The sequence below is a fragment of the Macaca fascicularis genome, chromosome 1 (assembly GCF_037993035.2).
Source record: "Macaca fascicularis isolate 582-1 chromosome 1, T2T-MFA8v1.1".
Lineage (NCBI taxonomy): Eukaryota > Metazoa > Chordata > Mammalia > Primates > Cercopithecidae > Macaca > Macaca fascicularis.
In genome coordinates this window covers 141,748,638-141,764,236 of record NC_088375.1, presented here as the reverse complement: position 1 = coordinate 141,764,236, position 15,599 = coordinate 141,748,638, and the positions used below count along the sequence as shown (strand labels likewise).

Sequence of the window (15,599 nt, the reverse complement as noted above, 5' to 3'; positions counted from 1 at the left end):
ACTCCTGAGCAAATACTGAGCTTTTCCCACAGTCTTAGCAACCAGCAGACTAGGAGATACCATCCGGTGCCTGGCTTGGCGGGTCCCACGCTCATGGAGCCTTGCTCACTTCTAGCACAGCAGTATGAGATCGACATTCAAGGCTGCAGCCTGGCGGTGGGAGAGGTGTCCACCATTGCTGAGGCTTCAGTAGCTCAGAGTGTAAACAAAGAGGCCTGGAAGCATGAACTGGGCAGAGACCACCACAGCACAGAAAGGCCTACTGCCTCTATAGATTCCTCCTCTGCGGACAGGGCATAGAACAAAAGGCAGCAGACAGCTTCTCCAGACGTAAATGTTCCCATCTCACAGCTCTGAAGAGAGCAGTGGTTCTCTCAGCATGGCGTTTGAGCTCCAAGAATGGACGGACTGCCTCCTCAAGTGGGTCCCTGACTCCCGTGTAGCCTGACTGGGAAACACTTCCCAGTAGGGGACGACAGACACCTCAAACAGGCGGGTGCCCCTCTGGGATGAAGCTTCCAGAGGAAGGATTGGGCAGCAATATTTGCTGTTCTGCAGCCTCTGCTGGTGATACCCAGGTCTGGAGTGGACCTCCAGCAAACTCCAACAGATCTGCATCTGAAGGGTCTGTTAGAAGAAAAACTAACAAAGAGAAAGAAATAGCATCAACATCAACAAAAAGGACTTCCACACCAAAACCCCATCCGTAGGTCACCAACATCACAGACCAAAGGTAGATAAAACCACAAAGATAAGGAGAAACCAGAGAAGCTGAAAATTCCATAACACAGAGCACCTCTTCTCCTCCAAAGGATTGCAGCTCCTCGCCAGCAAGAGAACAAAATTGGACGGAGAATGAGTTTAACAAGTTGACAGAAGTAGGTTTCAGAAGGTCGGTAATAACAAACTTCTCTGAGCTAAAGCACCATGTTCTAACCCATCACAAGGAAGCTAAAACCTTGAAAAAAAGGTTAGATGATTGGCTAACTAGAGTGTAGAGAAGACCTTAAATGACCTGATGAAGCTGAAAAACATGGCACAAGAACTTCATGACACATGCACAAGCTTCAATAGCTGATTCAATCAAGTGGAAGAAAGCGACTGAAGATCAAATTAATGAAATAAAAAGAGAAGACAGATTAGAGAAAAAAAGAGTGAAAAGAAATGAACACAGCCTCCAAGACATACAGGACTATGTGAAAAGACCAAACATACATTTGATTGGTGTACCAGAAAGTGACGGGGACAACGGAACCAAGTTAGAAAACACTCTTCACGATATTAACCAAGAGAACTTCCCTAATCTAGCAAGGTAGGACAACATTCAAGTTGAGGAAATACAGAGACCACCACAAAGATACTCCTTGAAAAGAGCAATTCTAAGACACATAAAATGTCAGATTCACCAAGGTTGAAATAAAGGAAAAAAAAATGTTAAGGGCAGCCACAGAGAAGGGTCGGGTTACTTACAAAGGGAAGCCCATCAGACTAATAGTGGATCTCTAGGAATAAACCCTACAAGCCAGAAGAGAGTTGGGTCCCACATTCAACGTTCTTAAAGAAAATAACTTTCAACCCAGAATCACATATCCAGCCAAACTAAGCTTCAGAAGCGAAGGAGAAATAAAATCTTTTACAGACAAAGAAATGCTGAGAGATTTTGTCACCACCAGGCCTGCCTTACAAGAGCTCCTGAAGGAGGCACAAAACATTGAAAGGAGCAACTGGTACCATCCACCACAAAAACATGCCAAATTGTAAAGACCAGTGACACTATGAAGAAACTGTATCAATTAACGGGCAAAATAACCAGCTAACATCACAATGATGACAGGATCAAATTTAAACATAACAATATTAACCTTAAATGTAAAAGGGCTAAATGCCCCAGTTAAAAGACACAGACTGGCAAATTAGATAACGGTCAAGACCCATCGGTGTGCTGTATTCAGGAGACCCATCTCACGTGCAAAGATGCACACAGGCTCAAAATAAAGGGATGGAGGAAGATCTACCAAGCAAATGGAAAGCAAAAAAAAGGAGGGGTTGCAATCCTAGTCTCTGATAAAACAGACTTTAAACCAACAAAGATCAAAAGAGACAAAGAAGGCCACTACATAATGGTAAAGAGATGAATTCAGCAAGAGCTAACTATCCTAAATATATATGCACCCAATACAGGAGCACCCAGATTCATAAAGCAAGTCCTTAAGAGACCTACAAAGAGACTTAGATTCCCACACAATAATAATGGGAGACTTTAACACTCCACTGTCAATATTAGACAGATCAACAAGACAGAAGGTTAACAAGGATATCCAGGACTTGAACTCAGCTCTGGACCAAGCAGACCTACTAGATATCTACAGAACTCTCCACCCCAAATCAACAGAATATACATTCCTCTCAGCACCACACTGCACTTACTCTAAAATTGACCATGTAATTGATAGTAAACACTCATCAGCAAATGTAAAAGAACAGGAATCACAATAAACTGTCTCTCAGACCACAGTGCAGTCAAATTAGAACTCAGGATTAAGAAACTCACTCAAAATTGCACAACTACATGGAAACTGAGCAACCTGCTCCTGAATGATTACTGAGTAAATACTAAAATGAAGGCAGAAATAAAGATGTTCTTTGAAATCAATGAGAACAAAGATACAATGTACCAGAATCTCTGGGACACATTTAAAGCAGTGCATTGAGGGAAATGTATAGCACTAAATGCCCACAAGAGAAAGCAGAAAAGATCTAAATTCAACACACTAACACCACAATTAAAAGAACTAGAGAAGCAAGAGCAAACAAATTCAAAAGCTAGCAGAAGGCAAGAAATAACTAAGATCAGAGCAGAACTGAAGGAGACAGAGACATAAAACACCCTTCAAAACATCAATGAATTCAGGAGCTGGTTTTTTGAAGAGATTAACAAAACAGACCGCTAGCAAGACTAATAAAGAAGGAAAGAGAGAAGAATCAAATAGATGCAATAAAAAATGATAAAGGGGATATCACCACCGATCCCACAGATATACAAACTACCATCAGAGAATACTATAAACACCTTTATGCAAATAAACTAGAAAATCTAGGAGAAATGAATAAAATCCTGGAAACATACACGCTCCCAAGACTAAACCAGGAAGAAGTAGAATCTCTGAATAGACCAATTAACAGGTTCTGAAACTGAGGCAATAACCAACAGCCTACCAACCAAAAAAAGTCCAGGACCAGATGAATTCACAGCCAAATTCTTCCAGAGGTACAAAAAAGAGCTTGTACCATTCCTTCTGAAACTATTTCAATCAATAGAAAAAGAGGGAATCCTCCCTAACTCATTTTATGAGGCCAGCATCATCCTGATACCAAAGCCTGGTAGAGACACAACAAAAAAAGAGAATTTTAGGCCAATACCCCTGATGAACATCGATGTGAAAATCCTCAATAAAATATTGGCAAACCGAATCCAGCAGCACATCAAAAAGCTTATCCACCACGATCAAGTCAGTTTCATTCCTGGGATGCAAGGCTGGTTCAACATACGCAAATCAATAAACGTAATCCATCACATAACCAGAACCAATGACAAAAAACACATGATTATCTCAATAGATGCAGAAAAGGCCTTTGACAAAAGTCAACAGCCTTCATGCTAAAAACTCTCAATAAATTTGGTATTGATGGAACATATCTCAAAATAATAAGAGCTATTTATAACAAACCCACAGCCAATATCATACTGAATGGGCAAAAGCTGGAAGCATTCCCTTTGAAAACTGGCACAAGACAGGGATGCCCTCTCTCACCACTCCTATTCAAAGCAGTGTTAGAAGTTCTGGCCAGGGCAATCTGGCAAGAGAAAGAAATAAAGGGTATTCAATTAGAAAAAGAGGAAGTCAAATTGTCCCTGTTTGCAGATGACATGGTTGTATATTTAGAAAACCCCATCGTCTCAGCCCAAAATCTCCTTATGCTGATAAGCAACTTCAGCAAAGTCTCAGGATACAAAATCAATGTGCAAAAATCACAAGTATTTCTATACACCAATAATAGAGAGCCAACAAATCATGAGTGAACTCACATTAACAATTGCTACAAAGAGAATAAAATACCTAGGAATCCAACTTGCAAGGGATGTGAAGGACCTCTTCAAGGAGAACTACAAATCACTGCTCAACAAAAGAAGAAGACACAAACAAATGGAAGAACATTCCATGCTCATGGATAGGAAGAATCAATATTCTGAAAATGGCCATACTGCCCAAGGTAATTTATAGATTCACTGCTATCCCCATCAAGTTACCACTGACTTTCTTCACAGAATTGGAAAAAACTAAAGTTCATATGGAACCAAAACAGAGCCCACATAGCCAAGACAATCCTAAGCAAAAGAACAAACCTGGAGGCATCATGCTACCTGACTTCAAACTATACTACAAGGCTACAGTAACCAAAACAGCATGGTACTGGTACCAAAACAGAGATATAGACCAACGGAACAGAACAGAGACCTCAGAAATAACACCACACATCTACAACCATCTGATCTTTGACAAACCTGACGAAAACAAAATATGGGAAAAGGATTCCCTATTTAATAAACGATGCTGGGAAAACTGGCTAGCCATATGTAGAAAGCTGGAACTGGATCCCTTCCTAACACCATATACCAAAATTAACTCAGGATGGATTAAAGACTTAAATGTAAGATCTGACACCATAAAAACTCTAGAAGAAAACCTAGGCAGTACCATTCAGGACATAGGCATGGGCAAAGACTTCCTGACTAGAACACCAAAAGCAATGGCAACAAAAGCCTAAACAGACAAATGGGATCTAATTAAACTAAAGAGCTTCTGCACAGCACAAGAAACTATCATCAGAGTGAACAGGCAACCTGGGAGAAAATCTTTGCAATCTACCCATCTGACGAAGGGCTAATATCCAGAATCTACAAAGAACTCAAACAAATTTACAAGAAAAAAACAAACAACCCCATCAAAAAGTGGGCAAAGGATATGAACAAATACTTCTCAAAAGAAGACATTTATGCAGCCAACAGACATATGAAAACATGCTTATCATCACTGGTCATCAGAGAATGCAAATCAAAACCACAATGAGATACCATCTCACACCAGTTAGAATGGCAATCATTAAAGTCAGAAAACAACAGATGCTGGAGAGGATGTGAAGAAATAGGGATGCTTTTATACTGTTGGTGGGACTGTAAACTAGTTCAACCATTGTAGAAGACAGTGTGGCGATTCCTCAAGGATCTAGAACTAGAAATACCATTTGACCCAGCAATCCCATTACTGGGTATATACCCAAAGGATTATAAATTATGCTATTATAAAGACACATGCACATGTATGTTTATTGCGGCACTATTCACAATAGCAAAGACTTGGAACCAACCTAAATGTCCATCAATGATAGACTGGATTAAGAAAATGTGGCACATATATACCATGGAATACTATGCAGCCATAATAAAGGATGGGTTCATGTCCTTTGCAGGGACATGGATGAAGCTGGAAACCATGATTCTAAGCAAACTAGGACAAGGACAGAAAAACCAAACACCATATGTTCTCACTCATAGGTGGGAGCTGAACAAAACCTGTACGTTGTGCACATGTACCCTAGAACTTAAAGTATAATAATAATAGTAATAAAGAAAACTTCCACTTTTCTTGCTTTGCTCTCTCAGGGGATACTCCCTCACGAGCAAGTCATTCTGAAACTGTTCTTTTTGTTTAGAGCTGCAGAGATTTTTTATAAACTAAAGTAATGTACCATAGTAAGATCTAGATTGGCTGACAGGTTTTCCTTCCTTCCTTTAATAAAGTGGGAGAAGGCATGCTGTAAAAGGGAAGGTGCGAAGAAGAACCAAGGCACCTCTACTACAGAAATGTTATCAGACAGATAAACTGTAGGAAAGAATATGGATAGAAATTGAAAATCTACTTAACTAAGCTCTGAACATTTTCCTGACACCCCGCAGACTGTGTATGCCAGTTTGAAGACATACAGGTTAGGTATCTCTAACATATAATTTTAATAATCTGTTATATATTTGCATGTAATAAACCATTTACTTTTCTGTGCTGCCACCCTCCAACCAACAGGAAGCTTGAGTATTTTTGAGAGGTACGTCCAGTTGTGAGTTTATTATATATTCCAAGACTGATACTTGGTAGAAATGAACAAGACTTATCTTTTAATACTGACCAAAGATTACAACCCAGATTACAAACAACTAGCAACCACTAAGAAGTCAAAGCAGTATGAAGTAGACACTGCAAGAGAAAAGGGAGGAAAAAAAAAAATAGAAGAAAAATATGAAGCCAATAAACGTATGAAAAGATGCTTACTCTTATTAACAATCAGGGAAATGTAAATTAAGTAGAAAATGAGACATTTTATACTGGCCACAATAAGAACTCATACACTGCTAGGTTAGACTATAAATTAGTGTCAGTTTGGCAAAATTTTGTGATGCTGAACACAGCTTACTTTGCAATGTTAAAGCATTCTGAATACAAGCCTGCAAGCCCTTAATAATGCCCCCTGTGATTGATAAAAATTAAGCAGATTGGCAAAAATTAAGAATAACCAAGCACTGATGACAAAGTAGAACAATGAGACCATTTTTTTAGACAGGGTCTCACTCTGTCACTCAGGCTGGAGTGCAGTGGCACAATCGTGGATCACTGCAGCCAGGACCGCCCAGGCTCAAGTGATCCTCCCATCTTGGCCTCTTGAGTAGCTAGGACCACAGGTGTGCTGGTGCCACCACACCCAGCTAATTTTTGTATTTTTTTGTAGAGACAAAGTTTCACCATGTTGCCCAGGCTGGTCTCAAACTCCTAGGCGCAAACAATCTGCCTGCCTCAGCCTCCCAAAGTGAAAGGACTACAGGTGTTAACCACCGCACCTGGCCACAATAAGAACTCATATACTGCTGGGTTAGACTATAAACTAGTGTCACTTCGGCAAAATTTTGTGATGTTCAACACAACTTACTTTGCAACATTAAAACATTCTGAATATAGGCCTGTAAGTCCTTAATAATGCCCCCTGAAAAAGAATAGGCTAATTCAAAAGAATACCATTCCCACTAACTCTTTTCTCTGGAATTTGGTAATTAAAGGGACTAATGAAGTTTTTTTGTTTTGTTTAAGAGAGAGGGTCTTACTCTGTCACCCAGGCTGGAGTGCAGTGCTGTGATCATAGCTCACTGCAGCCTCCAACTCCAGACTCAAGCCATCTTCCCACCTCAGCCTATGGAGAAGCCAGGACTACAGGCACCTGGTTAGCTTTTTTTATTTCTTGCAGAGATGGGGTCTCGCTATGTTGCCCAGGTTGGTCTCAAACTCCCAGGCTCAAGCGATCCTCTTGCCTGGGCCTCCCAAAGTGCTGGTATTGTGGGTGTGAGCCACCATGCCTGGCTGAAATAATGAAGTGTTTATATGTGTTTCCAGTAGAATGAAGTTAGCTGCAGTTAAAGAAGAAAAGGTTATGAAGAAAGCTGACTGATAAAAGTAAGAAAAATGACATTTTAAAAATCATGCTTTTGTTATCCTAAATGAAACAATTTAACATGAAAAGTATCCCCAGTGATACTTTTTTTTTTGGAGACAGAGTCTCACTCTGTTGCCAAGGCTGAAGTACAGTGACGCAATCACAGCTCACTGCATCCTTGACTTCTCAAGTGATTCTCCCAACTTAGTCTCTTGAGTAGCTGGAACTAAAGGTGCACACCACCACACCTGGCTAATTTTTGGTCTTTTTTTTTTTTTCTTTCCTTTAGAGACAGGATTTCACCATGTTACCTAGGCTGGTCTTGAATTCCTGGCCTCAAGTGATCTGCCTACCTCGGCCTCCCAAAGTACTGGGATTATAGGTGTGAGCCACTGTGCCTGGCCCTCAATAATACTTTTGAGCAGACTGAGTCAAGAGGTGGAAAGTCATAAGGAACTGGATATTCTTACGATGCCAAAATATTAACTTACAAAGTACTTACTAGGTGCCAAGAGGGCCATCACAGCTATTATAATAAAGAAATCTGTCATTACCTTAATCTAGTCATCAATCATGGCATCTCTAATAACAGTGAGACAGACATTATACATCTTTTAAGATGAATAAAGTACATGGTATCACCTATTAAGTACTCTTGCCAGAAATGTTCATGCTTAATTAGATTAAGTCTTCACATTAGCTCCCAGTTTATAGAAAACACAAGAGATACAGAAGTTAAATGAGATGACAAGGAAATAATCAGATGAATCCTTCAGGTTTGATATTCTCCGTAAAACTGACTTGGTCTCTTCAACAAGTCAATATATTAAAAAGGAAGATTGGAATAGGTAGTGCTGATCTAAATTTTTGAAAATGTAAGTGAACAACCGAATACAATGCAATCAATGGCAAGGAAATTTTTGGCACAACTGAGGAAATGTGAACATAGACTGAGTATTAGGCAATATTATGGAATTACTGTTAAGTGGTGAAAGCAATGTGGTAAAGGAGGCAAATTACTTTATGGACATGAATACTGACGTATTAAAGAGTAAAGTGTCACAATTTCTGAGCTTTACTTTGAAATACTTCGAAAAAAATAAATGACAAAATATTAACAATATTTACTTTGAAATACTTTGAAAAAAATAAATATGACAAAATATTAACAATTGTTAAATGCAGACAATAAGCAATGGATATTTATTATTCTATTTTTCTGTATGTCTGAAAATTTTCCCAAGTGAAAAAAAGCAAATAGAATGTGACCTGTAGCTAATGAGTAAAATCTATTGTTTCCTTCGCAGCTAAGCTTCATAAAAGGAAAAGGAAATGCTATGTTGAGGAAGGTTTTATTTTGTTGCTTCTAAGTCAGAACTAAAAATTATTTTCTTAGATTGAAGAAAATGAAACAACAGAGAGAGAGAGATTGAATATAGCAGACAGAAGGAATAGTTAATGGAGCAAGGAGCTGGAAGAGATGGAAATGAGTAACATCATGTATTCTGAATTAGCATTATAAAGGAAAAAAATACTGTATTCTACAAGGAGAATAAAAAGAACATAGCTAAGTCTACAAGCTGGAAGACAGCAAGTTTAGGAAGTTTGAAAATGATTGCTGAATTAGGAATAAGGTAATCTGGTGAGAGTTAGGCAAAAAGGGGATGGGAGTTTGGGAAGAATGGTAAGGTTTGAAGTAACCACTGTGAGGAATCAGATAATTAATCAAAGCCAATATAAACACACATGGAAGGCCACTGGAAACATAATTTACTGTCAGCAATCTCAGTAACTATGCAACAACAATTGGCTACATGAATACAGGAAACAAAAGGGCAGAGGAAGTACAGTTGTTCATATCAGAAGAAGGCTTTTACACCTCAATCTAGAGATCTTGATAAAGCAGAATGGGGAGAGCATGAATAAGGTAGTGAAAGAACTAGGGGGCCAGAAATCTGGTAAGTAAACAGGATTAATTGAAATTTCAGAAATGGATTGTACATATGACAAGATCTATACAAGGAGAATTAGTTACCAAGAAGGTTAAGGAACCTCATTCTCTATCAGACTTCTAAAGTAAAATAAATTCTCTGCCTGGCTAGTGTGAGTTCAATGTGGTTTTACCACGTGACAAAAATTGAGGTAATTCATTTTATCAGTTACAAGGCACAGCAGCTTTTTGGTCTATATGATGTCTCCACATGATGGTAGTTATTTAAAATGTATCAACATGATGGTGCTTATTTAAAACATCACAAGCAACTTATTAATAATAAAAGTTGAAGCTAAAAAATTGGCTCAGCTTGCTTTTGTCAATTAGAGCTAACTTTTTAATTTTTTTTAAAGAGATAAGGTATCACTATGTTACCTAGGCTGATTGTGAACTCCTGAGCTCAAGCAATCCTCCTGCTTCAGCCTCCCGAGTAGCTGGGACTACACATCATTTGTGCATGGAAAAGCTAACTAATTTTAATAACAAAATTCTCACTCATATTTAAATATACTTTGTGGAGTAGGAATATCCATGGGAGTAGTATGTTGTACATGTTAATGTAATTTCATATTGCAGCAGAAAAGAAACTGCTAACTGCTAGCATACAGTATTGTTTTCATTTCAAAGCATTTTATGCCATAGAAAGTACATGACCACAGGTTAAGAATTAAGTGCTGGAAGCTAGAGAAATCATGGCGATTATTTTAATTAATACACTTAATCTGTTTCAAAAATAAAACTAATGAGCCAAGACTGTTTATTTTGAACTTTTAGGACATGCATACCAAAAAAAGCTTCATTAGAAAGTAGCACAATAAATAAAATTTGAACAGGTGCAGCGGCTAACATCTGTAATCCCCACATTTTAGGAGGTTGAGATGGGAGGATTACTTGAGCCCAGGGGTTCGAGACCAGCCTGGGCAACACAGTGAGACTCTGTCTCTACAAAAATATTTTTTAAATTAGCCAGGCATGGTGGTGTGCACCTGTAGTACACCTGTACTTTAGTAGAGACAGGGTACTTCCCGTACTTAGGAAGCTGATGTGGGAGGACCACCTGAACCCAGGATTTCAAGGCTACAGTGAGCAGCCATGATCACACCACTGTACTCCAGCATGGGTGACAGAGCAAAAGCCTGTCTCTAAAATAAATAAATAAATTTTTAAGTTCTCAATCCATACCTCATGTCTATCTTGCTGGTTATGCTAATTTTGAACTTAAGTGACACTCTGGGGTCAAACTAAGAGGAAAAGAATGTCAATGAATGGGACCACACCAGAAAAGTGGTTTCAAAAATAACAGCATCCTCATATATGTATATCCATTCCAGGCTCCTAATTCTAGTCAACAGGTAAAAGGAGGAAAGTTTTAAAGGTAGTACATGCTAGTCCCACGCACCACTATTAAAAGCAGTATATTCTAATATTAGCTTTATGTTATAATGAAACTAATACCACCAAAAAAAATAAAACAGTTCTATAACCTAAGGAGGAAAACTGTATCACTAGAATGTTTTGCAACTTCCACTGAATTTCCAACAAAAATATAAAATACTTACTTTTTCATTTTCTTTGAGTTGTATTTGACTTGGTAAGCTGCTTGGATTAGCTTGTCTGGGACACCGTCAAACTGATGTGGAATGACCTTTTGAAAGTGCTAAGATACAATAAAAGAAAAATATAAGAATGACTTAAGTGCTGTTAATAGTGAAATCCAAAGACATTCAAGAAATTATGGGCTGGGCATGGTGGCTCATGCTTGTAATCGAAGCACTTTGGGAGGCTGAGGCAGGTGGATCACTTCAGGTCAGGAGTTCAAGACCAGCCTGGCCAACGTGGTGAAACCCTGTTTCTACTAAAATTACAAAACTTAGCTGGGTGTGGTGGTGCACGCTTGTAATTCCAGCTACATAGAAGGCTGAGGCGGGGGAAGGATCACTTGAACCTGGGAGGTGGAGGTTGCAGTGAGCCGAGATCATGCCACTGCACTCCAGCCTGGGCAACAGAGTGAAACCCTGTCTCAAAAACAACAACAACAAAAAAAGGAATTATGAACTTACCTGTAACATCCCTTCCATGTCAAGTTGCATCAGTTCTGCCTGATTCATCTGAAGAAGTGCTAATCCTACACGAAACACTATTTCTAAACCCTGAGGAAACAAATTAAATAAATCTAAATTTATCTTACTCTTCCATCAACAAAAACAAGTCATTTGAAATAATACTAAGGTAAGCATTTAGGGATCTAAACTAGAGGCTGGTAAACATTTTCTGTCAAGAGTCAGAAAGCAAATATTTTAGATTTGATGGGCTATACTGTCTGTCAAAATTACTCAGCTCTGTCACTACAACCCCAAAGCAGACATACACAACACATAAATAAATGGGCAGGGTTGTGTTCTAGGAAAACTTTATAAAAAACAGGTGTGGAAGGACAGATTTGGCACAAAAATCTGTCCATCTGATTGGGACATGAATCACAGGTGGCCAACTGTGATCTGAACTAATTTAGATAGGTAATACAAATTGATTTTCCCAAGATGTAATTAATAGCAACACTGAGTTCACAGACTAGAAAATAAAGGATTACCTCTATGTACTACTGACAAAAGGACAATAACCTGCAATGTGTTCAGAGAATAGAAGAAACATGCTTATTACTTCTTACTCTTTGGATGACAGATGCATTGCAACAATTTTAACTGTAAGACAAATATTTTACCTCTCACAAACTTTCACTGTATTAGTTAGGAGGTGATAAAGAGGTATGGTTAACAGTGTAGGCTCCAAACTGCCTATGTTTGAATCCTTGTTACAACACCACTTATGTATTGTGTGTCCACAGACACGCTACTTAACCTTTCTCTAAGTCTCAACTTCCTCATCTATCATCTAACAAATGGATTAAAAACAGTATCTACCTGATAGGGTTATTACAAGGTTTAAATGGGATTATCCATGTAAGCAGTTTTGCATGGGACACATGGCTTTCCTTCATTGCTCTCCTCATTGCCCTGCTCTCACTAACTCAGTGACCCCTTTGCTCAGCTCCTGCTCTTTGTCTGCCCATTAGCTTACCTCAGACATAAAGATATCAAATATCCTTGTTGCAATTGGTAGTGGAAAAGTTGTAAGAAAGATAGTCAGAAACCAGGATGATGCATACATTGAGGTATGAAAACTCTGAGATTGAAAATGTACAAAGAGCTCTGGAAGATGCTCCTAAAGAGAAGAAAACAGTTAGTTATAACACAGTAAAACTGAGTATTTCAAATTAGATCATTATATTTATACTAGATCAGCCTATACCAAACACAAAGATTAGATCAAGCATCATATGGAAAACGTAAGACATAGAATTTGAAACATTTGGGACAGTGGCTAGTATCTAGGAAAGAAAGAAGGGGAAAAGAATGCGAAGTTGGAATTTTGAGTATAACATTTAATTTATTAATAAAAAGAAACCAATAAAAGTTTTGTATTTGTTTAATCCTGTTGGTGGATACAAGAGTGACTGATATTTTCTATACTTTTCCATCAACTATAATATTTCAAAAAGACGTTTAAAAAGAAAAGAAATGTCATGTTAAAATACTTTCAGGCACTATCTACCATTGATCATTCTTACCTTCCTAAAGAATAGGAAAAATACTCAAAATACAGATGTTTCAGCAAGTCTAGTAATTCAAAACATAAATAAGACTTTCTTTTTTTTTTTTTTTGAGACAGGGTCTCACTCTGTCACTCAGGCTAGGGTACAGTGGTGTCATCTTGGCTCACTGCAACCTCTGCCTCCCAAGCTGAAGCAATCCTCTCATCTCAGCCTCCCAGGCAGCTGGGACTACAGGTGCACACCACCATACCCAGCTAATTTTTTTTATTTTTAGCAGAGACAAGGTTTTGCCATGTTGCCCAGGCTGGTCTCAAACTCCTAGGCTCAAGTGATCTGTCCACCTCAGCCTCCTAAAGTGCTGGGATTAGAGGCATGGGCCACTGCATCCAGCCATAAATTACACATTAATTGAAAAATATAACATTAAGAGAGTTTAAGGCTGCTAAAAACAAGCTTACTATTTCAGAAAAGAATTAATTAAGAATAATCTCAAGTCCAGCCACAGCGGCTCATGCCTGTATTCCCAGCACTTTGGGAGGCTTAGATAGGAAGACCACTTGAGCCCAGGAGTTCAACACCAACCTGGACAACATAGTGAAACCCTGTCTCTACAAAAAATTTAAAAATAAAAAATAAAAAATAAAAATAAATAAAAAACTATTCAGTTGCAGTGGTATACACCTGTAGTTTCAGTTACACAGAAGGCTGAGGTAGGAGGATGGCTTGAGCCCAGGAGGTCAAGGAGGCAGTGAACCATGATTGTGTGTCATTGTACTTCAGTTTGGGCAACAGAGCTAGACTCTGTCTCAGAAAAAAAAAAAAAAAAATTCATCTCAAGACCTATTCTGGCTTTTTCTTTAAAATATATAGAAACAAAAAATATGTACTCCATAATGTATAACTATTGTATGTCAATTAAAAAATCAGCTGGGCACAGCAGTGGCTCACTCCTGTAATCCCAACACTTTGGGAGGCCAAAGTGGGTGGATCAGGAGGTCAGGAGATCGAGACTATCCTGGCTAACACGGTGAAACCCCGTCTCTACTAAAAATACAAAAAATTAGCCGGTTGTGGTGGTGGGCACCTGCAGTCCCAGCTACTCGAGAAGCTGAGGCAGGAGAATGGTATGAACCCAGGGGGCAGAGCTTGCAGTGAACCGAGATTGCGCTACTGCACTCCAGCCTGGGCCACAAAGCGAGACTCCATCTCAAAAATAAATAAATGAATAAATAAAAAATAAAATGTAAGAACATTTTACATATCCCCTTGCTCCCACCATAGATAGAAAAAATTGGAGTTTATAAGGCTGCCAGGAGACAGGAAACTAATAAAAATGGCTCCCATGCCAGCTGATTCATTAGCCTATTTTCTTAAATTCTGCTCATTTAATTGAAATTGAAATTTAAATAAGTGAAAATATTTACATTATAGCAAACTTAAATATACAAAATATAAAAATTAAATCCAGAAAGGTAAAATACTTCAAAGGTATTTTTCCCTTGATTTTGATTCTGCTCCTATTCTCTCCACCTTCATTCAGTCACTAGATAACTTGAGTCTTAAACTAGCAACATAAAAAGAAAACATTACAGGAAAAAAAATTATGGGCTAGTAAAAAATAAAAATAAAATAAAAGTAAAAAGGCAGAGGAGAGGACTCAAAGAGATAGAGTCTCAAAATAAGGGGACTGATGTCAGTGTGATAATATCATAAAGCTCCTGTAAGAGAGCTTAGACCATGTAACAATAATAGGATATAATAAGGAAATTCATGTGCTTACGTAAGGGGTGTATAGTACATTTGGCAGAAATGCTTAAGGACTGAATACGAAAACTGGAGTCAAGTTCTAGACTGTGATCTACCTAATGTGAAGGGTCAAATCATACATAAACCAACCAAAAAAAAAATCATGTAATTAAAACACTTACACATTCAAGTGCTTTAACGCTTTTAACATTAAATTTGATCAGTTGGCACTCAGAACAAGATATAAAAAATACAACGGCAATATGCCTTTTTATCAACACTGCACTTTTACCTGTATCATACATTCAAACTGGTACATACAAAGGCCCAATTCTGCCATACTTGGTTTAAAAAGTTCACGAAGTCTATAATCTTGCATTAATTTAACAAATACACAGAAAGCTTCTTCTTCTGGCATCTACATCGGAAGGAAAAAAACAACATAGGTTAATGTTCTATGATACACAAATAAACCAATGATATTTAAACTAAGTACCCAGCCAACCGTAAGCACTGTTTGAGTGGCTGTGTGCTGCAATGCTAAGAGCAATTAGCTAAGAATCAGGAAGTTCTAGTCTCCCATTCCATCACCAAGAACGAGAAGTTAAACAAATCTTACAATCTCTGAAACCAACTGTCTCAACTTGCCTCATTCATTAATTCAACCAACAAATACTGATTTATAGCCAGATACTTTTCTCTCTCTGGGTA

General features: G+C 38.3%; 1 protein-coding gene across 14 annotated transcripts in view; it reads right to left on the bottom strand.

Moving 5' to 3' along the window:
• Nucleotides 1–15,599, bottom strand: part of EVI5 (ecotropic viral integration site 5) — a 271,149-nt gene that overhangs the window by 164,572 nt on the left and 90,978 nt on the right. For 12 of the 14 annotated variants that reach the window (XM_045367267.3, XM_045367270.3, XM_074001609.1 and 9 more), the window contains 4 exons: nt 15,181–15,306; nt 12,608–12,751; nt 11,590–11,679; nt 11,089–11,186 (listed from right to left, as the gene is read on the bottom strand). The exons of the other annotated variants lie outside the window; for them this stretch is intronic. In XM_045367267.3, coding sequence (XP_045223202.1) covers nt 11,089–11,186; nt 11,590–11,679; nt 12,608–12,751; nt 15,181–15,306 — 458 coding nt within the window. The remainder of the gene's footprint in view (nt 1–11,088; nt 11,187–11,589; nt 11,680–12,607; nt 12,752–15,180; nt 15,307–15,599) is intronic. 14 annotated transcript variants of the gene reach the window in all.